The sequence below is a fragment of the Passer montanus genome, unplaced genomic scaffold (assembly GCF_014805655.1).
Source record: "Passer montanus isolate IOZ18808 unplaced genomic scaffold, ASM1480565v1 scaffold255, whole genome shotgun sequence".
Lineage (NCBI taxonomy): Eukaryota > Metazoa > Chordata > Aves > Passeriformes > Passeridae > Passer > Passer montanus.
Genome location: NW_024367206.1, coordinates 112,356 through 131,809, shown reverse-complemented (window position 1 = coordinate 131,809; position 19,454 = coordinate 112,356). Strand labels below are relative to the sequence as shown.

The 19,454-nt window shown below is 58.7% G+C and overlaps 1 protein-coding gene across 1 annotated transcript in view; it reads right to left on the bottom strand.

Annotated features, from left to right (window-relative positions):
* Window positions 1-17,176, bottom strand: part of PTK2B (protein tyrosine kinase 2 beta) — a 54,250-nt gene extending 37,074 nt beyond the window's left edge. Inside the window, exon 1 of the mRNA XM_039711918.1 lies at window positions 17,070-17,176. Within this exon, the coding sequence (XP_039567852.1) occupies window positions 17,070-17,106 (37 nt within the window). The 5' untranslated portion in view covers window positions 17,107-17,176. The remainder of the gene's footprint in view (window positions 1-17,069) is intronic.
* Window positions 17,177-19,454: the final 2,278 nt, after the last annotated feature.

Sequence of the window (19,454 nt, the reverse complement as noted above, 5' to 3'; positions counted from 1 at the left end):
AAGGGAAAAGGGGCAAGGGGAAAAGGGGAAAAAGGGGGGAAGAGGGAAAAGAGGGATAAGGGAGAAAAAAGGGGGGAAATGGAGGAAAGGAAGACAAGGAGAGAAAAGTGGGAAAAAGGAACGTGACAAAGGATGTCCCCACCACGCCCAGAACAATGCCCGTGTCCCTGTCACCTCCAGAGCCGTCTCCATGTCCCCAACACCTCCACATCGAACTGTCCGTGTCCCTGTCACCTCCAGAGTGACATCTCCATGTCCCCAACACCTCTTTAAGGACAACTCCGTATCCCTGTCACCTCCAGAGCCATCTCTGATGTCCCCAACACCTCCACTCAAACTGTCCGTGTTCCTGTCACCTCCACATTGACCCCTCCGTGTCCCTGTCACCTCCACAGTGACATCTCTGTCTCCATGTCACCTCCACATCAATATCTCCACGTCCCTGTCACCTCCGGAGTGACATCTCCACATCCCTGTCACCTCCACAGTGACACCTCCCTGTCCCTGTCACCTCCACAGTGACACCTCCCTGTCCCTGTCACCTCCACAGTGACACCTCCCTGTCCCTGTCACCTCCACAGTGACACCTCCCTGTCCCTGTCACCTCCACAGTGACACCTCCCTGTCCCTGTCACCTCCACAGTGACACCTCCCTGTCCCTGTCACCTCCACAGTGACACCTCCCTGTCCCTGTCACCTCCACAGTGACACCTCCCTGTCCCTGTCACCTCCACAGTGACACCTCCCTGTCCCTGTCACCTCCACAGTGACACCTCCCTGTCCCTGTCACCTCCACAGTGACACCTCCCTGTCCCTGTCACCTCCACAGTGACACCTCCCTGTCCCTGTCACCTCCACAGTGACACCTCCCTGTCCCTGTCACCTCCACAGTGACACCTCCCTGTCCCTGTCACCTCCACAGTGACACCTCCCTGTCCCTGTCACCTCCACAGTGACACCTCCCTGTCCCTGTCACCTCCACAGTGACACCTCCCTGTCCCTGTCACCTCCACAGTGACACCTCCCTGTCCCTGTCACCTCCACAGTGACACCTCCCTGTCCCTGTCACCTCCACAGTGACACCTCCCTGTCCCTGTCACCTCCACAGTGACACCTCCCTGTCCCTGTCACCTCCACAGTGACACCTCCCTGTCCCTGTCACCTCCACAGTGACACCTCCCTGTCCCTGTCACCTCCACAGTGACACCTCCCTGTCCCTGTCACCTCCACAGTGACACCTCCCTGTCCCTGTCACCTCCACAGTGACACCTCCCTGTCCCTGTCACCTCCACAGTGACACCTCCCTGTCCCTGTCACCTCCACAGTGACACCTCCCTGTCCCTGTCACCTCCACAGTGACACCTCCCTGTCCCTGTCACCTCCACAGTGACACCTCCCTGTCCCTGTCACCTCCACAGTGACACCTCCCTGTCCCTGTCACCTCCACAGTGACACCTCCCTGTCCCTGTCACCTCCACAGTGACACCTCCCTGTCCCTGTCACCTCCACAGTGACACCTCCCTGTCCCTGTCACCTCCACAGTGACACCTCCCTGTCCCTGTCACCTCCACAGTGACACCTCCCTGTCCCTGTCACCTCCACAGTGACACCTCCCTGTCCCTGTCACCTCCACAGTGACACCTCCCTGTCCCTGTCACCTCCACAGTGACACCTCCCTGTCCCTGTCACCTCCACAGTGACACCTCCCTGTCCCTGTCACCTCCACAGTGACACCTCCCTGTCCCTGTCACCTCCACAGTGACACCTCCCTGTCCCTGTCACCTCCACAGTGACACCTCCCTGTCCCTGTCACCTCCACAGTGACACCTCCCTGTCCCTGTCACCTCCACAGTGACACCTCCCTGTCCCTGTCACCTCCACAGTGACACCTCCCTGTCCCTGTCACCTCCACAGTGACACCTCCCTGTCCCTGTCACCTCCACAGTGACACCTCCCTGTCCCTGTCACCTCCACAGTGACACCTCCCTGTCCCTGTCACCTCCACAGTGACACCTCCCTGTCCCTGTCACCTCCACAGTGACACCTCCCTGTCCCTGTCACCTCCACAGTGACACCTCCCTGTCCCTGTCACCTCCACAGTGACACCTCCCTGTCCCTGTCACCTCCACAGTGACACCTCCCTGTCCCTGTCACCTCCACAGTGACATCTCTGTCTCCATGTCACCTCCACATCAATATCTCCACGTCCCTGTCACCTCCGGAGTGACATCTCCACATCCCTGTCACCTCCACAGTGACACCTCCCTGTCCCTGTCACCTCCACAGTGTCACATCCATGCTCTTGTCACCTCCAGAGTGTCACCTCCATGCTCTTGTCACCTCCGCAGTGCCACCTCCACGTCCCTGTCACCCCCACAGTGCCACCTCCCTGTCCCTGTCACCCCCACAGTGCCACCTCCCTGTCCCTGTCACCCCCACAGTGCCACCTCCCTGTCCCTGTCACCCCCACAGTGCCACCTCCCTGTCCCTGTCACCCCCACAGTGCCACCTCCCTGTCCCTGTCACCCCCACAGTGCCACCTCCCTGTCCCTGTCACCCCCACAGTGCCACCTCCCTGTCCCTGTCACCCCCACAGTGCCACCTCCCTGTCCCTGTCACCCCCACAGTGCCACCTCCCTGTCCCTGTCACCCCCACAGTGCCACCTCCCTGTCCCTGTCACCCCCACAGTGCCACCTCCCTGTCCCTGTCACCCCCACAGTGCCACCTCCCTGTCCCTGTCACCCCCACAGTGCCACCTCCCTGTCCCTGTCACCCCCACAGTGCCACCTCCCTGTCCCTGTCACCCCCACAGTGCCACCTCCCTGTCCCTGTCACCCCCACAGTGCCACCTCCCTGTCCCTGTCACCCCCACAGTGCCACCTCCCTGTCCCTGTCACCCCCACAGTGCCACCTCCCTGTCCCTGTCACCCCCACAGTGCCACCTCCCTGTCCCTGTCACCCCCACAGTGCCACCTCCCTGTCCCTGTCACCCCCACAGTGCCACCTCCCTGTCCCTGTCACCCCCACAGTGCCACCTCCCTGTCCCTGTCACCCCCACAGTGCCACCTCCCTGTCCCTGTCACCCCCACAGTGCCACCTCCCTGTCCCTGTCACCCCCACAGTGCCACCTCCCTGTCCCTGTCACCCCCACAGTGCCACCTCCCTGTCCCTGTCACCCCCACAGTGCCACCTCCCTGTCCCTGTCACCCCCACAGTGCCACCTCCCTGTCCCTGTCACCCCCACAGTGCCACCTCCCTGTCCCGGTCACCCCCAGCGTGACCCCACCCCCACCCAGACCCATTTTCCCCTTTCATTTTCAGAGCCGACAAAAACCCCAAAAAAATCCCAAATCCGCCCAAAAATGTCACCGCGCCCGAAGGTGACACAGCCCCAACCCCCTTCCCAAAAAAAACGGGATGAGGATCTGGGATGATCCCAAATTTTGGGATCCAAAGGGATCCCAAATCCTGCGAGTCCCAAGGATTTTGGGGCCAAGGGATTTGGGAGCCCCAGATTTGGGAATTGGGAACCCCGGGAGGGATTTGGGAACTCCAGGAGGGATTTAGGAGCTCCAGATCTGGGAGCCCCAGGAGGGATTTAGGAACTCCGGGATGGATTTGGGAGCTCCAAAAAGGATTTGGGAGCCCCAGGTGGGATTTGGGAACTCAAGGAGGGATTTGGGAGCTCCAGATTTGGATTTTGGGAGCTCCAGGAGGGATTTGGGAGCCACAGGAGGGATTTGGGAGCCCCAGGAGGGATTTAGGAACTCCGGGATGGATTTGGGAGCTCCAAAAAGGATTTGGGAGCCCCAGGTGGGATTTGGAAACTCCAGGAGGGATTTGGGAGCTCCAGATCTCGTATTTTGGAGCTCCAGGAGGGATTTGGGAGCCCCAGGATTGGAATTTGGAGCCCCAGATTTGGGATCCCTGAAAGGGATTTGGGAGCCCTGGAAGGGTTCCCCTTTCATTTTCAGAGCCGACAAAAACCCCAAAAAAATCCCAAATCCGCCCAAAAATGTCACCGCGCCCGAAGGTGACACAGCCCCAACCCCCTTCCCAAAAAAAACGGGATGAGGATCTGGGATGATCCCAAATTTTGGGATCCAAAGGGATCCCAAATCCTGCGAGTCCCAAGGATTTTGGGGCCAAGGGATTTGGGAGCCCCAGATTTGGGAATTCCAGGAGGGATTTAGGAACTCCGGGATGGATTTGGGAGCTCCAAAAAGGATTTGGGAGCCCCAGGTGGGATTTGGGAACTCAAGGAGGGATTTGGGAGCTCCAGATTTGGATTTTGGGAGCTCCAGGAGGGATTTGGGAGCCACAGGAGGGATTTGGGAGCCCCAGGATTGGATTTTGGAGCTCCAGATTTGGGATTTGGGATCCCTGAAAGGGATTTGTGAGCCCTGGAAGGGATTTGGGAACTCCAGATTTGGGATTTGGGAGCTCCAGGAAGGGATTTGGGAGCCCCGGAACTGGAATTTGGGATCCCTGAATGGGATTTGGGAGCCCCAGATTTGGGATTTGGGAGCCCTGGGAGGGATTTGGGCATTCCAGGTTAGATTTGGGAGCCCCGGAAGGGATTTGGGAGCTCTGGGAGGGATTTGGCAACCCCAGGATTGGAATTTGGAGCCCAGATTTGGGATCCCTGAAAGGGATTTGGGAGCCCTGGAAGGGATTTGGGAACTCCAGGAGGGATTTGGGATCCCCACATTTGGGATTTAGGAGCGCCGGGAGGGATTTGGGAGCCCCAAAAAGGATTTGGGAGCGCCAAATTTGGGAGCCCTGAGTGGGATTTGGGATCTCAGATTTGGGATTTGTGAGCCCTAGAAGGGATTTGGGAACTCCAGGATTGGATTTGGGAGCCCTGAAAGGGACTTGGGAGCCCTGGAAGGGATTTGGGAACTCCAGGATTGGATTTGGGAGCCCTGAATGGGATTTGGGAGCCCCGGAGGGATTTGGGAACTCCAGGAGGGATTTGGGAACTCCAGGATTGGATTTGGGAGCCCTGAAAGGGACTTGGGAGCCCTGGAAGGGATTTGGAAACTCCAGGAGGGATTTGGGATCCCCACATTTGGGATTTAGGAGCACTGGGAGGGATTTGGGAGCCCCAGATTTGGGATTTGGGAGCCCTGAATGGGTTTTGGGAGCCCTGGAAGGGATTTGGGAGCCCCGGGCGCTCTCAGGCCCGGGATCCAAGGTGTGCCGGAGCCTCTGGAATGAGGAATTCCGCATCCGGAGCCTCTGGAATGTGGAATTCTGCATCCGGCTGCTCGCGGGGCCCGCCCGGCAGAGCTCGGGTTAACGATTAAACCTCCGGGAAGAGCCGGGAATGCGGGAAGGGATTTTCATGGAATTCGGGGGTGGAAAAGGGAAGGGAGACCCTTCCTGGAGTCCCCAATTCCCAGGGAAGCCCCTGGATCCCAAAATTCCTTCTCCAGGAGGAGTCGGGATGGGGATGGATCCAGTGCCAGGCTGGGAGAGCTGGGAATGTTCACTGGGATCAGGGAAGGATCCAGGGAATGCTTGGAGCTTTTTCCAGAGGCTCCAGGAGAGCTGGGATTTGGGCAAGGGCTGGAGGGCCAGGAGCCAGGGAATGGCTTCCAGTGGGAAAGGGGAGCTTGGGATGGTGGGATCTTGGGAACTGTGGATGGCCTATCCCTGGAGTTTTTGGGGAACAGCTTGGATGGATGGGGTTTTTTTGGGGGTGATTTGGGTTGGGGTTTTTTTGTTTTTTTGCTTTTTTTGCGGGGGGGGGTTGGGTTTTTTGCTCTTTCCACCCCGGGGCCTCGCGGGGCCAGCCCCGCAGGAAGCCACATCCTTTGCACAACCCCCGGTGACACTCGGGGCCTGTCCCCTCCCCAGGTGGCCGCAAGAGCAGCCTGGGGACAGCCAGGCCGCCTCCCCCACCCTGTCCCCTTCCTGCCCCCCAAAAGCCGAGTCCACCCCCATCCCAAAAAAACCCAAAAATTTGGTTTGGGGTCCGAGGGGATTCCAGGTGGGAACGACCCCAAATCCAGCCCCGGGATGAGCTGAATCTTAGGGAATGTGGGACAGAAATATTCCATTTATGGGGTTTTTTCCCCCATTTTCCCTCATTCTCAGCCCCATTCCTAGGGGGGTGGCACGGGGACAGCGGGGCTGGATGTCCCCAAGGTGTCCCCATCCCTTTCCCCCTGGCTGGCAACGGGATGCAGGGAGCATCCCATGGAAAACCCCATGGAATATCCCAAGGAGAATTCCCAGCAGCACCCCCCTGGCCAGGGCTGGGGACATCGAGTGACATCGAGGGACACAAGGGACACAAGGGACACCAATGTCCCCTCAAAGCCCACAACGCCACGAGGGACAATCCCGTCCTTCTCACCACCCCCCGCCCCATCCAAACCTTCCAGTCCCAAACTTTCCCCCTCCCAGACCCCCAGAAGCGCCCCCGGTGCCATCGCCACCCCCCTTGTCGCCGTCCCCAAGCCGTGTCACCTCCCCCCCGCGCCGCGGGGACACATCGCAGCGCTCCCCGTGACGCAACCGCGGGGACACGGAGGAAACGAAACCGAGCCCGGCGCTGCCACCAACTGTCCCCTCCCTGCCCCCCACCGCCACCCCGTGTCCCCCGGTGTCCCCCGGTGTCGCCTGCCCCCGCCGGTGACACCGGCACAGCCCCGGTGGCCCGGGGGCCACCTGCCCGCACCAGGAAGTCGCCCCGGTGGCTCGGTGTCCCCGCCCGGTGTCGCCTCCCCGGGCGCTGTCGCCAAGCCCAGCCCCGGGGTGTGGGGGTGGGGGGGTGGTGGCAGCTCGGTGACAACTCTGAGGTGTCCCCCCCGCCACCCCCGGCTCCGGAATTCCGCCGGGGAATTCTCCGGGATGAGTTTTCCCGGGATCCGCCCCTCCGCCAGGTGAGCGGCGCTCCAGGTGCGCGGCATTCCCGGCGCGTGGAATTCCCGAATTCCCGGCGGGATTCCCGGGATGCCGGCGGCACTTACGGAGTGGTGGCCCCGCGGTGTCGCCGCTGTCGCCCCCGGGGTGTCGCCGCTGTCGCCCCCGCGGTGTCGCCGCTGTCGCCGCTGTCGCCCGCGGCGAGCGCGCGGCCGGCGGCGCTTCCTGCTGTGACTGAGTCGGGTGCGCAGAGGGACCGACACCGGAACCGGCACCGGGACACCCGACCGGGACACCGGACCGGCACCGGGACACCCGACCGGGACACCGGACCGGCACCGGGACACCCGACCGGGACACCGGACCGGCACCGGGACTCGGAACCGGCACCGGGACACCCAACCGGGACACCGGACCGGCACCGGGACACCGAACCGGGACACCGGACCGGCCCCGGGACTCGGAACCGGCACCGGGACACGGAACCGGGACACCGAACCGGCACCGGGACTCGGAACCGGCACCGGGACTCGGAACCGGCACCGGGACACCCGACCGGGACACCGGACCGGCACCGGGACACCCGACCGGGACACCGGACCGGCACCGGGACACCCGACCGGGACACCGGACCGGCACCGGGACACCCGACCGGGACACCGGAACCGGCACCGGGACACCGAACCGGGACACCGAACCGGGACACCGAACCGGCACCGGGACTCGGAGCCGGCACCGGGACTCGGAACCGACACCGGGACACCGAACCGGGACACCGAACCGGCACCGGGACACCCGACCGGGACATTGGACCGGCACCGGGACACTGAACCGGCACCGGGAGACCCGACCGGGACACGGAACCGGAACACGGCACCGGCACCGGGACACTGAACCGGCACCAGCACACTGAACCGGGACACCGAACCGGGACACGGGACCGGCACCGGGACTCAGAACTGGCACCGGGACACCGAAGCCGGAGCAGGACTCGGAACCGGCACATGGAACCGGCACTTGACAGCGGGACACGGAACCGGCACCGGGACACCCAACCGGCACACTGAACTGGCACCGGGACACCCAACCGGCACACGGGACCGGCACCAGGACACCGAACAGGGACACAGCGCCGGCACTGGCACCAGGACATGGAAACCAGTACCGGGACTTGGAACCAGGACACGGAACCCGGCACCGGGACCCAGAACACAGCACCAGACAGTGGGACTGGGACCAGAACCGGCACCGGGACACAGAACACAGCACCAGGACTGGAACCGGCACTGGGACACGGAATCGGCACCAGGATTCAGAACGCAGCACCCGACAGCAGCACCGGGACCAGAACCAGGACACGGAACCAGCACCGGGACACAGAACCGGCACTGGGACTCAGAACACAGCATCTGACAGTGGGACCGGGACTGGCACCAGGACACAGAAGTGGCACCGGGATTCAGAACCCAGCACCCGACAGCGGCATCGGGACTGAGACCAGCACCGGGACACGGAACCGGCACCGGGATTCAGAACCCAGCACCCAGCAGAGGCACCGGAACCGACACCGAGATTGGCACCAGGAGCCGGCACTTGATACCCAAGAGCAGCACTGGAACCGGCACTGGGAGCAGCACTGGCACCTGGCACCAGCACCATGACCCACAACCAAGTACCCAACAGCGGCACTGGAACCGGGACAGGCACCGGGACCCGGGACTGGGACTCAGAACCCAGCACCCGGCACCGGGACCGGGGGCGGGACCTGGCACCTGACACCAGGACCGGCAGCAGGACTGGTACCGGGTACTGGAACCAGAGCCCAGAACCAGCTCTGGGACACAGAACACAGCACCTGACACCCAGCAGTGGCACTGGGACTGGCACCGGGACCCAGAACCCAGTACCCGACAGCAGCACCGGAACCAAGACCAGGACTGGGACCCAGCACTTGACAATGGCACAAGCACCGGAACCAGCGCCCAGCACGATACCGGGACACAGCACCTCACACCGGCACCGGGATCTGGAACCGGCACGGGACAGTGGCAATGGTGCCCAGAAGTGGAACCGGCACCAGGACCCAGCACCCAACACCGGCACTGGAACCGGAACTGGCACCTGACAGAGGCACCAGAACCAGAAATGGCACCGGGACCAGGACCCAACACTGGCACTGGAACCGGCACCGGCACTGGGACCGGCACCCAGCACCCAACACCGGCACGGCACTGGAACCGGCACCGGCACCGGGACCGGCACCGGGACCGGCACCCAGCACCCAACACCAGCATTGGGACCAGAACCGGGACCAAGAACCGGGACCCAACACTCAACACCCAACACTGGCACCGGGACCGGAACAGGGACCCAGAACCATCCTTGGGCACTGCCAGGGATCCAGGGATTCTCTGGGAATTCCAGCTCAGCTGGGAATTCCTTCCCAAGACCCCACCGTCCCAAGCTCCCCTTTCCCACTGGAAGCCATTCCCTGCCTCCTGCCCCTCCAGCCCTTGCCCAAATCCCAGCTCTCCTGGAGCCCATTTCCAGCTGTATCCCATTTTCCCTGCATCCCATCTCTCTTGTATCCCATTTTCCCTGCTTCCCATTTTCCCAAATTCCCATTTTCCCTGTTTCCCATCTCACTTGCATCCCACTTTCCCATATTTCCCATTTCCACCTGCATCCCATTTTCCCTGCATCCCATCTCTCTTGTATCCCATTTTCCCTGCTTCCCATTTTCCTATTTTTCCATTTTCCCAATTTCCCATTTTCCCCTTTTCCCTTCTTTCCCTGCATCCCCTCGGCACCTGCTTCCCGGGAATCCGACATTTTCCCGGGTATCCGACCTTTTCCAGGGAATCCAACCCCTTCCCGGGTACCCGACCTTTTCCCGGGAATCCGCCCCCGGCCGGGAGCGCTGCCGGAATCCCACGCACGGGAATGACTCAGGATCAGGGAGAACAGCGAAGGAACTCTGCGTTCCCGATATTCCCGGTGTTCCCGAGCCGGGATTGGATCAAACCCAACCACCCGGGAAGGAAAAGCTGCCCAGATGTCCTGGAATTTCGGGATGAAAGCTTCCAGGAGGATCCTCAATCCCACTTTTTATTTTTCCTTTTTTTTTGGCTGTTGGGATCGTGATTCCCAATCCAGAAAACCTCTGGAGCTCCAGCTGTCTGATCCCAGCCTCGTCGTTCCCAGCCCTGCAGCCAATCCCAGGAATTCCATGGGATCCCAGGAATTCCACGGGATTGAGGGGGGAGGCTCACCGCATCCCCCCCTCAGGGAAAATTCCCAAGTTTCAGGGAATTTTTCCCAATTTTCCAAATTATTCCTTCTAATCCCCATCCCAATGGATATTTTGGCTGTTCCGGCTGCTCCAGCTGGGAAACAATCCCAGGAAAAGACATCCCAACACATTCCCAGGCTTTGGAAAATCCTAAATCCCGAATTTTTCCAGGCAAGAAAAGAAGGAATTCCCACCTGCCCCCACTCCGCCTGTTGCCTGCCCAAAAATGATCCCGGAAAAATTTGGGAATTCATTTTCCAGCCTGTGCTGACCCGGGATTGAGATTCCATGGCTCTGCCAAATTCCCAAATCATGGATGGTCCATGAATTCCCATGTGTCCATCACTCGTTCCCATATTCCCATCATTCCCAGATATCCCTCATTCTGAAATATCCATCATTCCCATTTTCCCATCATTCCCACATTTCCATCATTCCCACCATTCCCATCATTCCCACCTGTCATTCCTTCCCATATTCCCATCATTCCCAGATATCCCTCATTCTGAAATATCCATCATTCCCATTTTCCCATCGTTCCCATATTCCTATTATTCCCATTTTCCCATCATTCCCATCGTTCCCATCATTCCCATATTCCCATCATTCCCGTCTATCCCTCATTCCCACCTATCCCTCTTTTCCATGTGCCCATCATTCCCATGGATCCCTCATTCAGAAATACCCATCATTCCTATTATTCCCATAATTCCCAGACATCCCTCACTCCCACACATCCATATTCCCACCATTCCCATGGATCCATCATTCCCATCATTCCCATATTCCCACTACTCCCAAGTGTCCATCGTTTCCATATTCCCATCATTCCCATGGGTCCCTCATTCCCACATATCCATCATTCCCATTTTCCCATCATTCCCATTTTCTCATCATTCCCATATTCCCATCATTCCCAGGTATCCATCACTCCCATATTCCCATCATTCCCACATATCCACCATTCCGAGATATCCCTCATTCCCAGATATCCATATTTCCCAATTTCCCATTATTCCCATATTCCCATCATTCCCATGGATCCATCATTCCGATATTCTCATCATTCCCAGGTATCCATCATTCCCAGATCTCCCTCATTCCCACCTGTCCATCATTCTCACCTGTTCATCATTCCCATATTCCCATCATTCCCATCACTCCCATATTCCTATTATTCCCATTTTCCCATCATTCCCATCATTCCCATCATTCCCATGTCAATCCCCTCATTCAGAAATACCCATAATTCCTATTATTCCCATAATTCCCAGACATCCCTCACTCCCACACATCCATATTCCCACCATTCCCATGGATCCATCATTCCCATCATTCCCATATTCCCACTACTCCCAAGTGTCCATCGTTTCCATATTCCCATCATTCCCATGGGTCCCTCATTCCCACATATCCATCATTCCCATTTTCCCATCATTCCCATTTTCTCGTCATTCCCATATTCCCATCATTCCCAGGTATCCATCACTCCCATATTCCCATCATTCCCACATATCCACCATTCCGAGATATCCCTCATTCCCAGATATCCATATTTCCCAATTTCCCATTATTCCCATATTCCCATCATTCCCATCACTCCCATGTCAATCCCTGACCCCCAAAATCCCCTCTTCCATTCCCACTTTTTCCCGGGAACCTTTCCCGGCCCATTCCCGCTGGGAACGATCCCCACTCAAACAACTCCCTACATTTACACCGACATTCCCGCTTTTCCAGCCTCAGTTCCCAGCTGGAAAAGGTCGGATTGCACCTGGATAATCCTGGAAACCCCAAAGATGGGATCGGGATCCTGCCGGGTTACGTCGGATCCCGGGAATCTCCCATGGAATCCACATCCCTGGGAATCACTTCCCAGCCTTTGTTTTCCTGGAATGTAACCACTCCATCCCTCCAAATATCCCAATTTTCCTGGAATCCTGGAATTCCAGCACTTCCTTCCCTCTGGAGCCATCCCAGACCCATCCAAGGCTCCTTCCTGCTGCTTCCCGCCCTTCCCGGGAAGCGGCAGCCGGGATTCTCCTGCCAGATCCCAGGATTTTCCTGTCATATCCTGGGATTTTCCTGTCAGAGTCCATGATTTTCCCATCACATTCCAAGATTTCCCTGTCAGATCCCTGGATTTTCCCATCAGATCTCAGTATTTTCCTCCTATTATTCCCATTTTCCCTGTCAGATCCTGGGATTTTCCTGTCAGATGCTGAGATTTCCCCACCGGATCCCGGGATTTTTCTAACAGATCCCAGGATTTCCCCATCAGATCCCAGGATTTTCGCTGTCAGATCCCGGGATTTTCCCATCAGATCTCAGCATTTTCCCATTAGATCCCAGGATTTTCCCATAAAATCTCAGGATTTTCCTGTCAGATCCTGAGATTTTCCCATCAGATCCCAGAATCTTCCTGTCAGATCCCAGGATTTTCCCCGTTACATCCCAGGTTTTTCCTGCCAGATCCCGGGATTTTCCCATCATATCCTGGGATTTTCCTGTCAGATTCCATGATTTTCCCATCAGATTCCAAGATTTTCCTGTCAGATCCTGGGATTTTCCTGTCAGATCCCAGGATTTCCCCATCAGATCCCGGGATTTTTCTATCAGATCCCGGGATTTCCCCATTAGATCCCAGGATTCTCCCATCAAATCCCAGGATTTTCCTGTCAGATCCCAGCATTTTCCTCTCAGATCCTGGGAGTTTCCCATCAGATTCCAGAATCTTCCTGTCAGATCCTGGCATTTTTCCCTCAGATCCAGGGATCTTCCTGTCAGATCCCAGGATTTCCCCATCGGATCCCGGGATTCCGACGGAAGGGATTTTGGGGCCGTTTTTGGCCCCAGCTCCGGAGCTTTCCGAGGTTTCCCGGGGGCTGTCGGGAGCCTCGGCCTCTTCCTGTTCCCTTTTCTCTGCCGCTTCCTCAAACGGCCTCCCCGTGATCCCAGCGTTCCCGTCCTTGCCGGGATCCTTCCTGGGATCCTTCCTGGGATCCTTCCAGGGATCCTTCCCAAGATTCTTCCTGGGATTCATCCCCATAATTCCTGGGATCCATCCCTGCTCCTCCTGGGATCCCAGTCCTTCCCAGGATCCATCCAAGTCCTTCCTGGGATCCTTCCTGGGATCCTTCATGGAATCCTTCCTGGAATTCATCCCCATAATTCCTGGGATTCATCCCCATAATTCCTGTGATCCAGCCCTGCCCTTCCGGGGATCCTTCCTGGGATCATTCCTGGGATCCACCCCCATAATTCCTGGGATCCATCTCTGTCCTTCCAGGGATCCTTCCCGGGATCCTTCCCAGGATCCAGTCCAGGCCTTCCAGGGATCTTTCCCGGGATCCATTCCCATCCTTTCCAGGAGAATTCCAAGGATCCATTCTATAATTTCTGGAATCATTCCTGGGGTCCTTCCTGGGATCAATCCCCGCCCCACTCAGGATCCATTCCCATCCTTCCTGGGATCCTTCCTGGGATCCATGCCCATATTTCCTGGGATCCACCCCCCTCTTTCCCAGGATCCATCCCTGTCCCTTCCTGGATGTTTTCTGGATGTTTTCCACTATCTTTCCCAGGATCCAACCCTGCCCTTCCCAGGATCTTTCCCAGGATCCAACCCTGCCCTTCCCAGGATCTTTCCCAGAATCCATCCCTGTCCTTTCCAGGATCCATCCCCACTCTTTCTGGGATCCATCCCAGCTCTTCCCAGGATCCATTCCTGTCCTTCCTGGGATCCTTCCCAGGATCCATCCCTGCTCTTCCCAGGATCCATTCCTGCCCTTTCCAAGATCCTTCCTGGGATTCTTCCCAGGATCCATCTCAATCATTCCCAGGATCCATCTCAATCATTCCCAGGATCCATTCCCATCTTTTCCAGGATCCTTCCCAGGATCCTTCCCGGGATCCGTCCCCCTCCCTCCCGGGATCCTTCCTGGGATCCACCCCAGGATCCATCCCTGTCCTTCCCGGGATCTTTCCAGGGATCCTTCCTGGGATCCTTCCCAGGATCCATCCCGGTCCTTCCTGGGATCCATCCCAGGATCCATCCCTGTCCTTCCTGGGATCTTTCCAGGGATCCTTCCTGGGATCCATCCCTGCCGTTCCCAGGATCCATCCCAAGGGCAAACGCAGCCAAACCCGTGGGATTTTCCACGGGAAAACCTCCTTTTATCCCTGTGGGAATTTTCCCGCTGGTTATCCCAGGTTTTACCCCTTCCTCGGTGGAGGAACCATGGATATCCCACCCAGAAAATTCCCAGATTTTCAGCTCCATCCACCAGGAAAAAGCCAAAGGATTCCGACGCTGCATTCCCAGCCCTTGGAAAAGCTCGGGGCTGGATATGGATTTTTCTGGAAGCCGGGATTTGCATCCTGCTCCCGGGATTTCTCACCTCCGAGATTCCCAAATCCTTCCCGATTCCTGTTCAGACATTCCCTGGATGTTCCCTTTCCCTGGGACATTCCCAGCCACTTCCAACACCCCCAGGAGATCCCCGGCTGGGATCCCAATCCCAGTGATCCGGCAGTGGGATCATTCCCGAGGGAATCACGGAATCCCTGGATGCACCAAATCCCAGCAAATCCACAACATTCCCAACTCCCGCTTCCAGAACCGCCCCAGCGCCGGGAAAACCTTGATTCCAGCAAATCCCACGGAACTCCCGATCCTCGGCTCTCACATTCCCAAATTCCCGAGCTTCCACCTTCCAAACTTCATCCCGGTTTTCCCGGAATGTTGGGAAGAGGACGGCGAGCGCCTTTCCCAACTCCTGCTCCCATCCCCTCGGCTCTTCCCGGCGTTTCCCGAATTTGGGAAGCGGCTCTCACCTTCCCGCGGGATCCCCGTGTCCAGGCGGCTCCCGGTGGGATCGGCTCCCGGCTCCCGGTGGGATCGGATCCCGCGGGAAGCGCTGGAATCGCTTCCCAGGAAGCCGGGATGGAAAAGTCGGGAAAGCAGGAAAACTCCGGGATCCCCCTCACCTGCACGGCGGGGTCCCGGCAGAGCTTTGGGAATCCGCCGGGAACTCCGGCGCGGATTCCCGGGAATCCTTCCCGCTCCTCTCCCGGCGCGGGGGGATCCCCGCCAGCCCGCCCCGGATCCCGGGAAAAGCCGGAGCCGCTCCCGGGGCGCGGAAGGAGCCGGGGCAGGAAGGGGGAAGGAGCGGGAGGCGGTCCCGGGGCCGCCACTCCCCGGGAAGCGGCGGCACCTTCCCGATCCCGGGATCCCCGCGATCCCGGGAATTCCGCCCGCAGGACCAGCCCCGGCCCCCGATCCCGCAGAGGGGTTTGGAATTACGGGAATGCCAGGAGGAAAAATGGGAAGGGGAGCAATGGGATGCCCCTGATCCCACAGCTCCCATCCCGGGATGCGCTGGGAATTCCCAGTGGGAATGGGGAAGAGAAGGGGGGTGAGCGCTTCCCGAAATTCTAGGTGGGAATTCCTGTGGGACTGCGGCCCCTTTCCTGGCCCAGAGGATCCTTCCCACTCCTGGGATCCCCGGGATCCTGGGAATTCTGCCCCGAGGATCCTGCACCGAGGAGGAATCCCAATCCCAATTCCAATCCTGATCCCGATCCTAATCCCAGAGAGGTTTTGGGATCGCTGGGAATGCCAGGAGGAAAAGCAGGAAGAGGAGGGGAGCAATGGAATGCCGCTGATCCCACAGTTTGGGGGTGGCTGCAGTCCCGGGATGAGCTGGGAATTCCCAGTAGGAACGGGGAAGCGAGAGGGGAATTCCCAAAATTCCAGGTGGGAATTCCTGTGGAGCTGCAGCCCCTGCCGGGATTCTTCTCCCAGCCCATCCCTGGCCCGGAGGATCCTTCCCACTCCAGGAATTCCCCACGAATCCCGGAATCCTGAGCGAATCCCGGGGTCCTGGACAAATCCAGGGATCCTGGCTGAATCCCGGGATCCTGTGCGAATCCCGGGATCCTGTGCAAACCCCAGGATCCTGTGCGAATCCCGGGGTCCTTGGCGAATCCCGGAATCCTGTGCGAATCCCGCAATCCTGTACGGGTGAATCCTGGGGTCCTTGGCAAATCCCGGGATGCTGTGCGAATCCCGGAATCCTGAGCGAATCCTGGGATCCTGGACAAATCCAGGGATTCTGGGTGAATCCCTAAATCCCGGGCTCCTGTGTGAATCCCGGGATCCTGAGCAAGTCCTGGGATCCTGGGTGAATCCCCAAATCCTGGGCTCCTGTGTGAATCCCGGGATCCTGTGCGAATCCCGGAATACTGAGCGAATCCCGGGGTCCTGGCTGAATCCCGGAATCCTGTGCGAATCCCGGGATCCTGAGCGAATCCTGGGATCCTGGACAAATCCTGGGATTCTGGGTGAATCCCTAAATCCTGGGCTCCTGTGTGAATCCCGGGATCCTGAGCAAGTCCTGGGATCCTGGGTGAATCCCGGGCAAATCCGGGGATCCTGTGCAAATCCCGGAATCCTGAGCGAATCCCGGGATGCTGTGCGAATCCCGGAATCCTGAGCGAATCCCGGAATCCTGTGGAAATCCCGGGGTCCACGGCGAGCCCCTGTCCCCGCGGATCCCCCGAGATTCCCATCCCCGGCTGTTCCCGAGCTCTCCCACGCGTGGCGCACGCGGAGATGCGCAATTCCCACGCTCCGGCCGGAATCCTGCATCCTCCGGGCCGGGAATCTCCCCCCGGCACCGGATCCCGCAAAGATTCCCCCCGGGAACCCTCGCGGAGCCACCCCGCTCCTCCTTTTCCCCCTTCCCATCCCCTCATCCCGATCCCAGCCTCGCCCACGCGCAACTTCGGGATCACCCCTCGCTCCGTGGGGTGGGAAAACGCTGCTCAAATTCCCCTCCCGGTTGGAATTCCCGAATTCCCAGCGCGACCCCCATTCCCGGCGGGCTCCCGGGGACTCACAGGAGAGCTGGCTCAGGAGGCGGCTGAGCCATCCCATGCTCCCTTCTCCCGTCGCTCCGGGAACGGCTCCCGGGAAACCGCTGCTCCCTCCCCTCCCTCCCCTTCCACTTCCCAATTCTCCCCTTTTTCCATTGGCACGGAGAGCTGGGAATCAAAATCCGCCGGGATTTATTTATTTTATTTTATTTTTTTTTATCCTCCTTCCCCCCCACCTCCTCCTCCTCCCATCGTTGGGAATCGCGGCTCCCGGAATCCCGGAAAAAAAAACCCCAAAAATAAAAAATTAAATTTTTAAAAATAAATAAAAGGGATCTACTCACTTTTTTTTCCCAAGGGGAATGTTGGATCGGGGGACGAGCTCCGGAGGATCCGGCCGGGATTTGGGAGCGGGAGAAGTTGGAGCCGCTTCCAGAGGGTTGCAAGGAGCTGTTCCCACTGCCGGGAATGCCGCGGGTGCTTGCTGCCATCTTCAGGCTGGAAAAAGCTGGAGCCGGAAAAAATTCCAACCCTTTCCCCTCACCCCCTACCCCCTGTTTTCCAGCATTCCAAGGAATTCGGGGCTTCCCGGCCCTCAAAACCTGCGGCGAGGCCGCAATTCCAGGATTTACTTGGATAATTCCAACTTGGGATGAGTTTTATCGCTTTTCCCCAGGAAAATCCTGGGATGAGGGTGGGTGGATGGGGTCAGGTCACGGGATCATCCCATTTTCCCTCATCCTTTGGGATCGGGGTTGGGAAAGGGATTGAGGGGGGGATGGATCAGGCCGAAATTCCCGGATTTTCCCTTCTTTTCCCATCTCAGCATTCCTGGAGGGAATCACTTGGATCCCAGAGCGATCCCAAAAGGATTGGGAAACCCCAAAATCCATTGGGATCTCCCATAAATGATCCCCTGGAACATTCCCGCTCCTTGACCCCAACCCAGCCCCACCGGGGCTGAGAAATTCCCTGGAAAAGGAAATTCCCTGGAATCTCAGAAAGGAAAAACGGCAGGATTCGGGAAAGAAGAGCTCGGGAAGGCCTGGAATTATTTTTTTTTTTCCCATCCCGGGAGCCCCGGCAGGGCCTCGTCCCCCTCCCCCCCCATCCCATTCCCAAGCTCCCGCGATTTCCATGGAAACTGCGGATCGGAATTCCATGGCAACCCCCATGGCAACGGGCGCTCCCACGTCCCGGAGGAGGAGGAGGAGGAGGAGGGAGAGGCCCGGGAATGCTGAGCCCGGGGAGTTCTGTTCCCTGCCTGCCTTCCACGGAATCCGTGGAATTCCCAAAAAACCCCGGAGCTCGGCGCCAGGGAGGCTGGAGAAGCAAAATCCCAAAATTTGGGAGCGGGTGGGATCCCTGTCCTGGGACACTGCCAGGGCTTCTCTGGGAATTCCAGCCCAGCCGGGAATTCCTTCCCAAGATCCCACCATCCCAAGCTCCCCTTTCCCACTGGAAGCCATTCCCTGCCTCCTGCCCCTCCAGCCCTTGCCCAAATCCCAGCTCTCCTGGAGCCTCTGGAAAAGGCTCCAAGCATTCCCTGGATCCTTCCCTGATCCCAGTGAACATTCCCAGCTCTCCCAGCCTGGCACTGGATCCAGCCCCATCCCGACTCCTCCTGGAGAAGGAATTTTGGGATGCAGGGGCTTCCCTGGGAACTGGGGAGTCCAGGAAGGGTCTCCCTTCCCTTTTCCATCCCCAAATTCCATAAAAATCCCTCGGGATGGATCCAGAGTTTCCTTGATCCCAGGATCCCGGAATGGTTTGGGATGGGATCCATGGACCTTCAATTTCATCCCAGGGACACTTCCCAACATCCCATGGTGGTCCAACAGGGACACTGCCAGGGATCCAGGGATTCTCTGGGAATTCCAGCCCAGCCGGGAATTCCTTCCCAAGACCCCACCATCCCAAGCTCCCCTTTTCCAGGGAATTCCCTCCATTCCCAGCTCTCCCAGCCTGGCACTGGATCCATCCCCACCCCGATTCCTCCTTGAGAAGGAATTTTGGGAATTCCCTGGGAACTGGGGACTCCAGGAAGGGTCTCCCTTCCCTTTTCCATCCCAGAATTCCATAAAAATCCCTGGGGATGGATCCTGAGCATCCTCAACCCCAGAATCCCGGTATGGCTTGGATGGGATCCACGGATTTAAAATCCCATCCCATTCCCACCCCGATCCCGGGGTGCTCCAAACTTTCCTTGGACACTCCCCGGGATTCTCAGGAACTCTCTGGGAATTCCATCCCAGCCCCTCCCCTCCTTCCCGCCCCGTCCCCATCTCCCGGCTCCCAGCGGGAAGGAGCGGGAGGAGCTCTCCCGGTGCCGTTTTTCCCGCTGCTTCCCGCGGAAAACGCGCCGGGAAAATTTGGAAAATTTGGCCGGGGGGGGGGGGGCCCATGAGC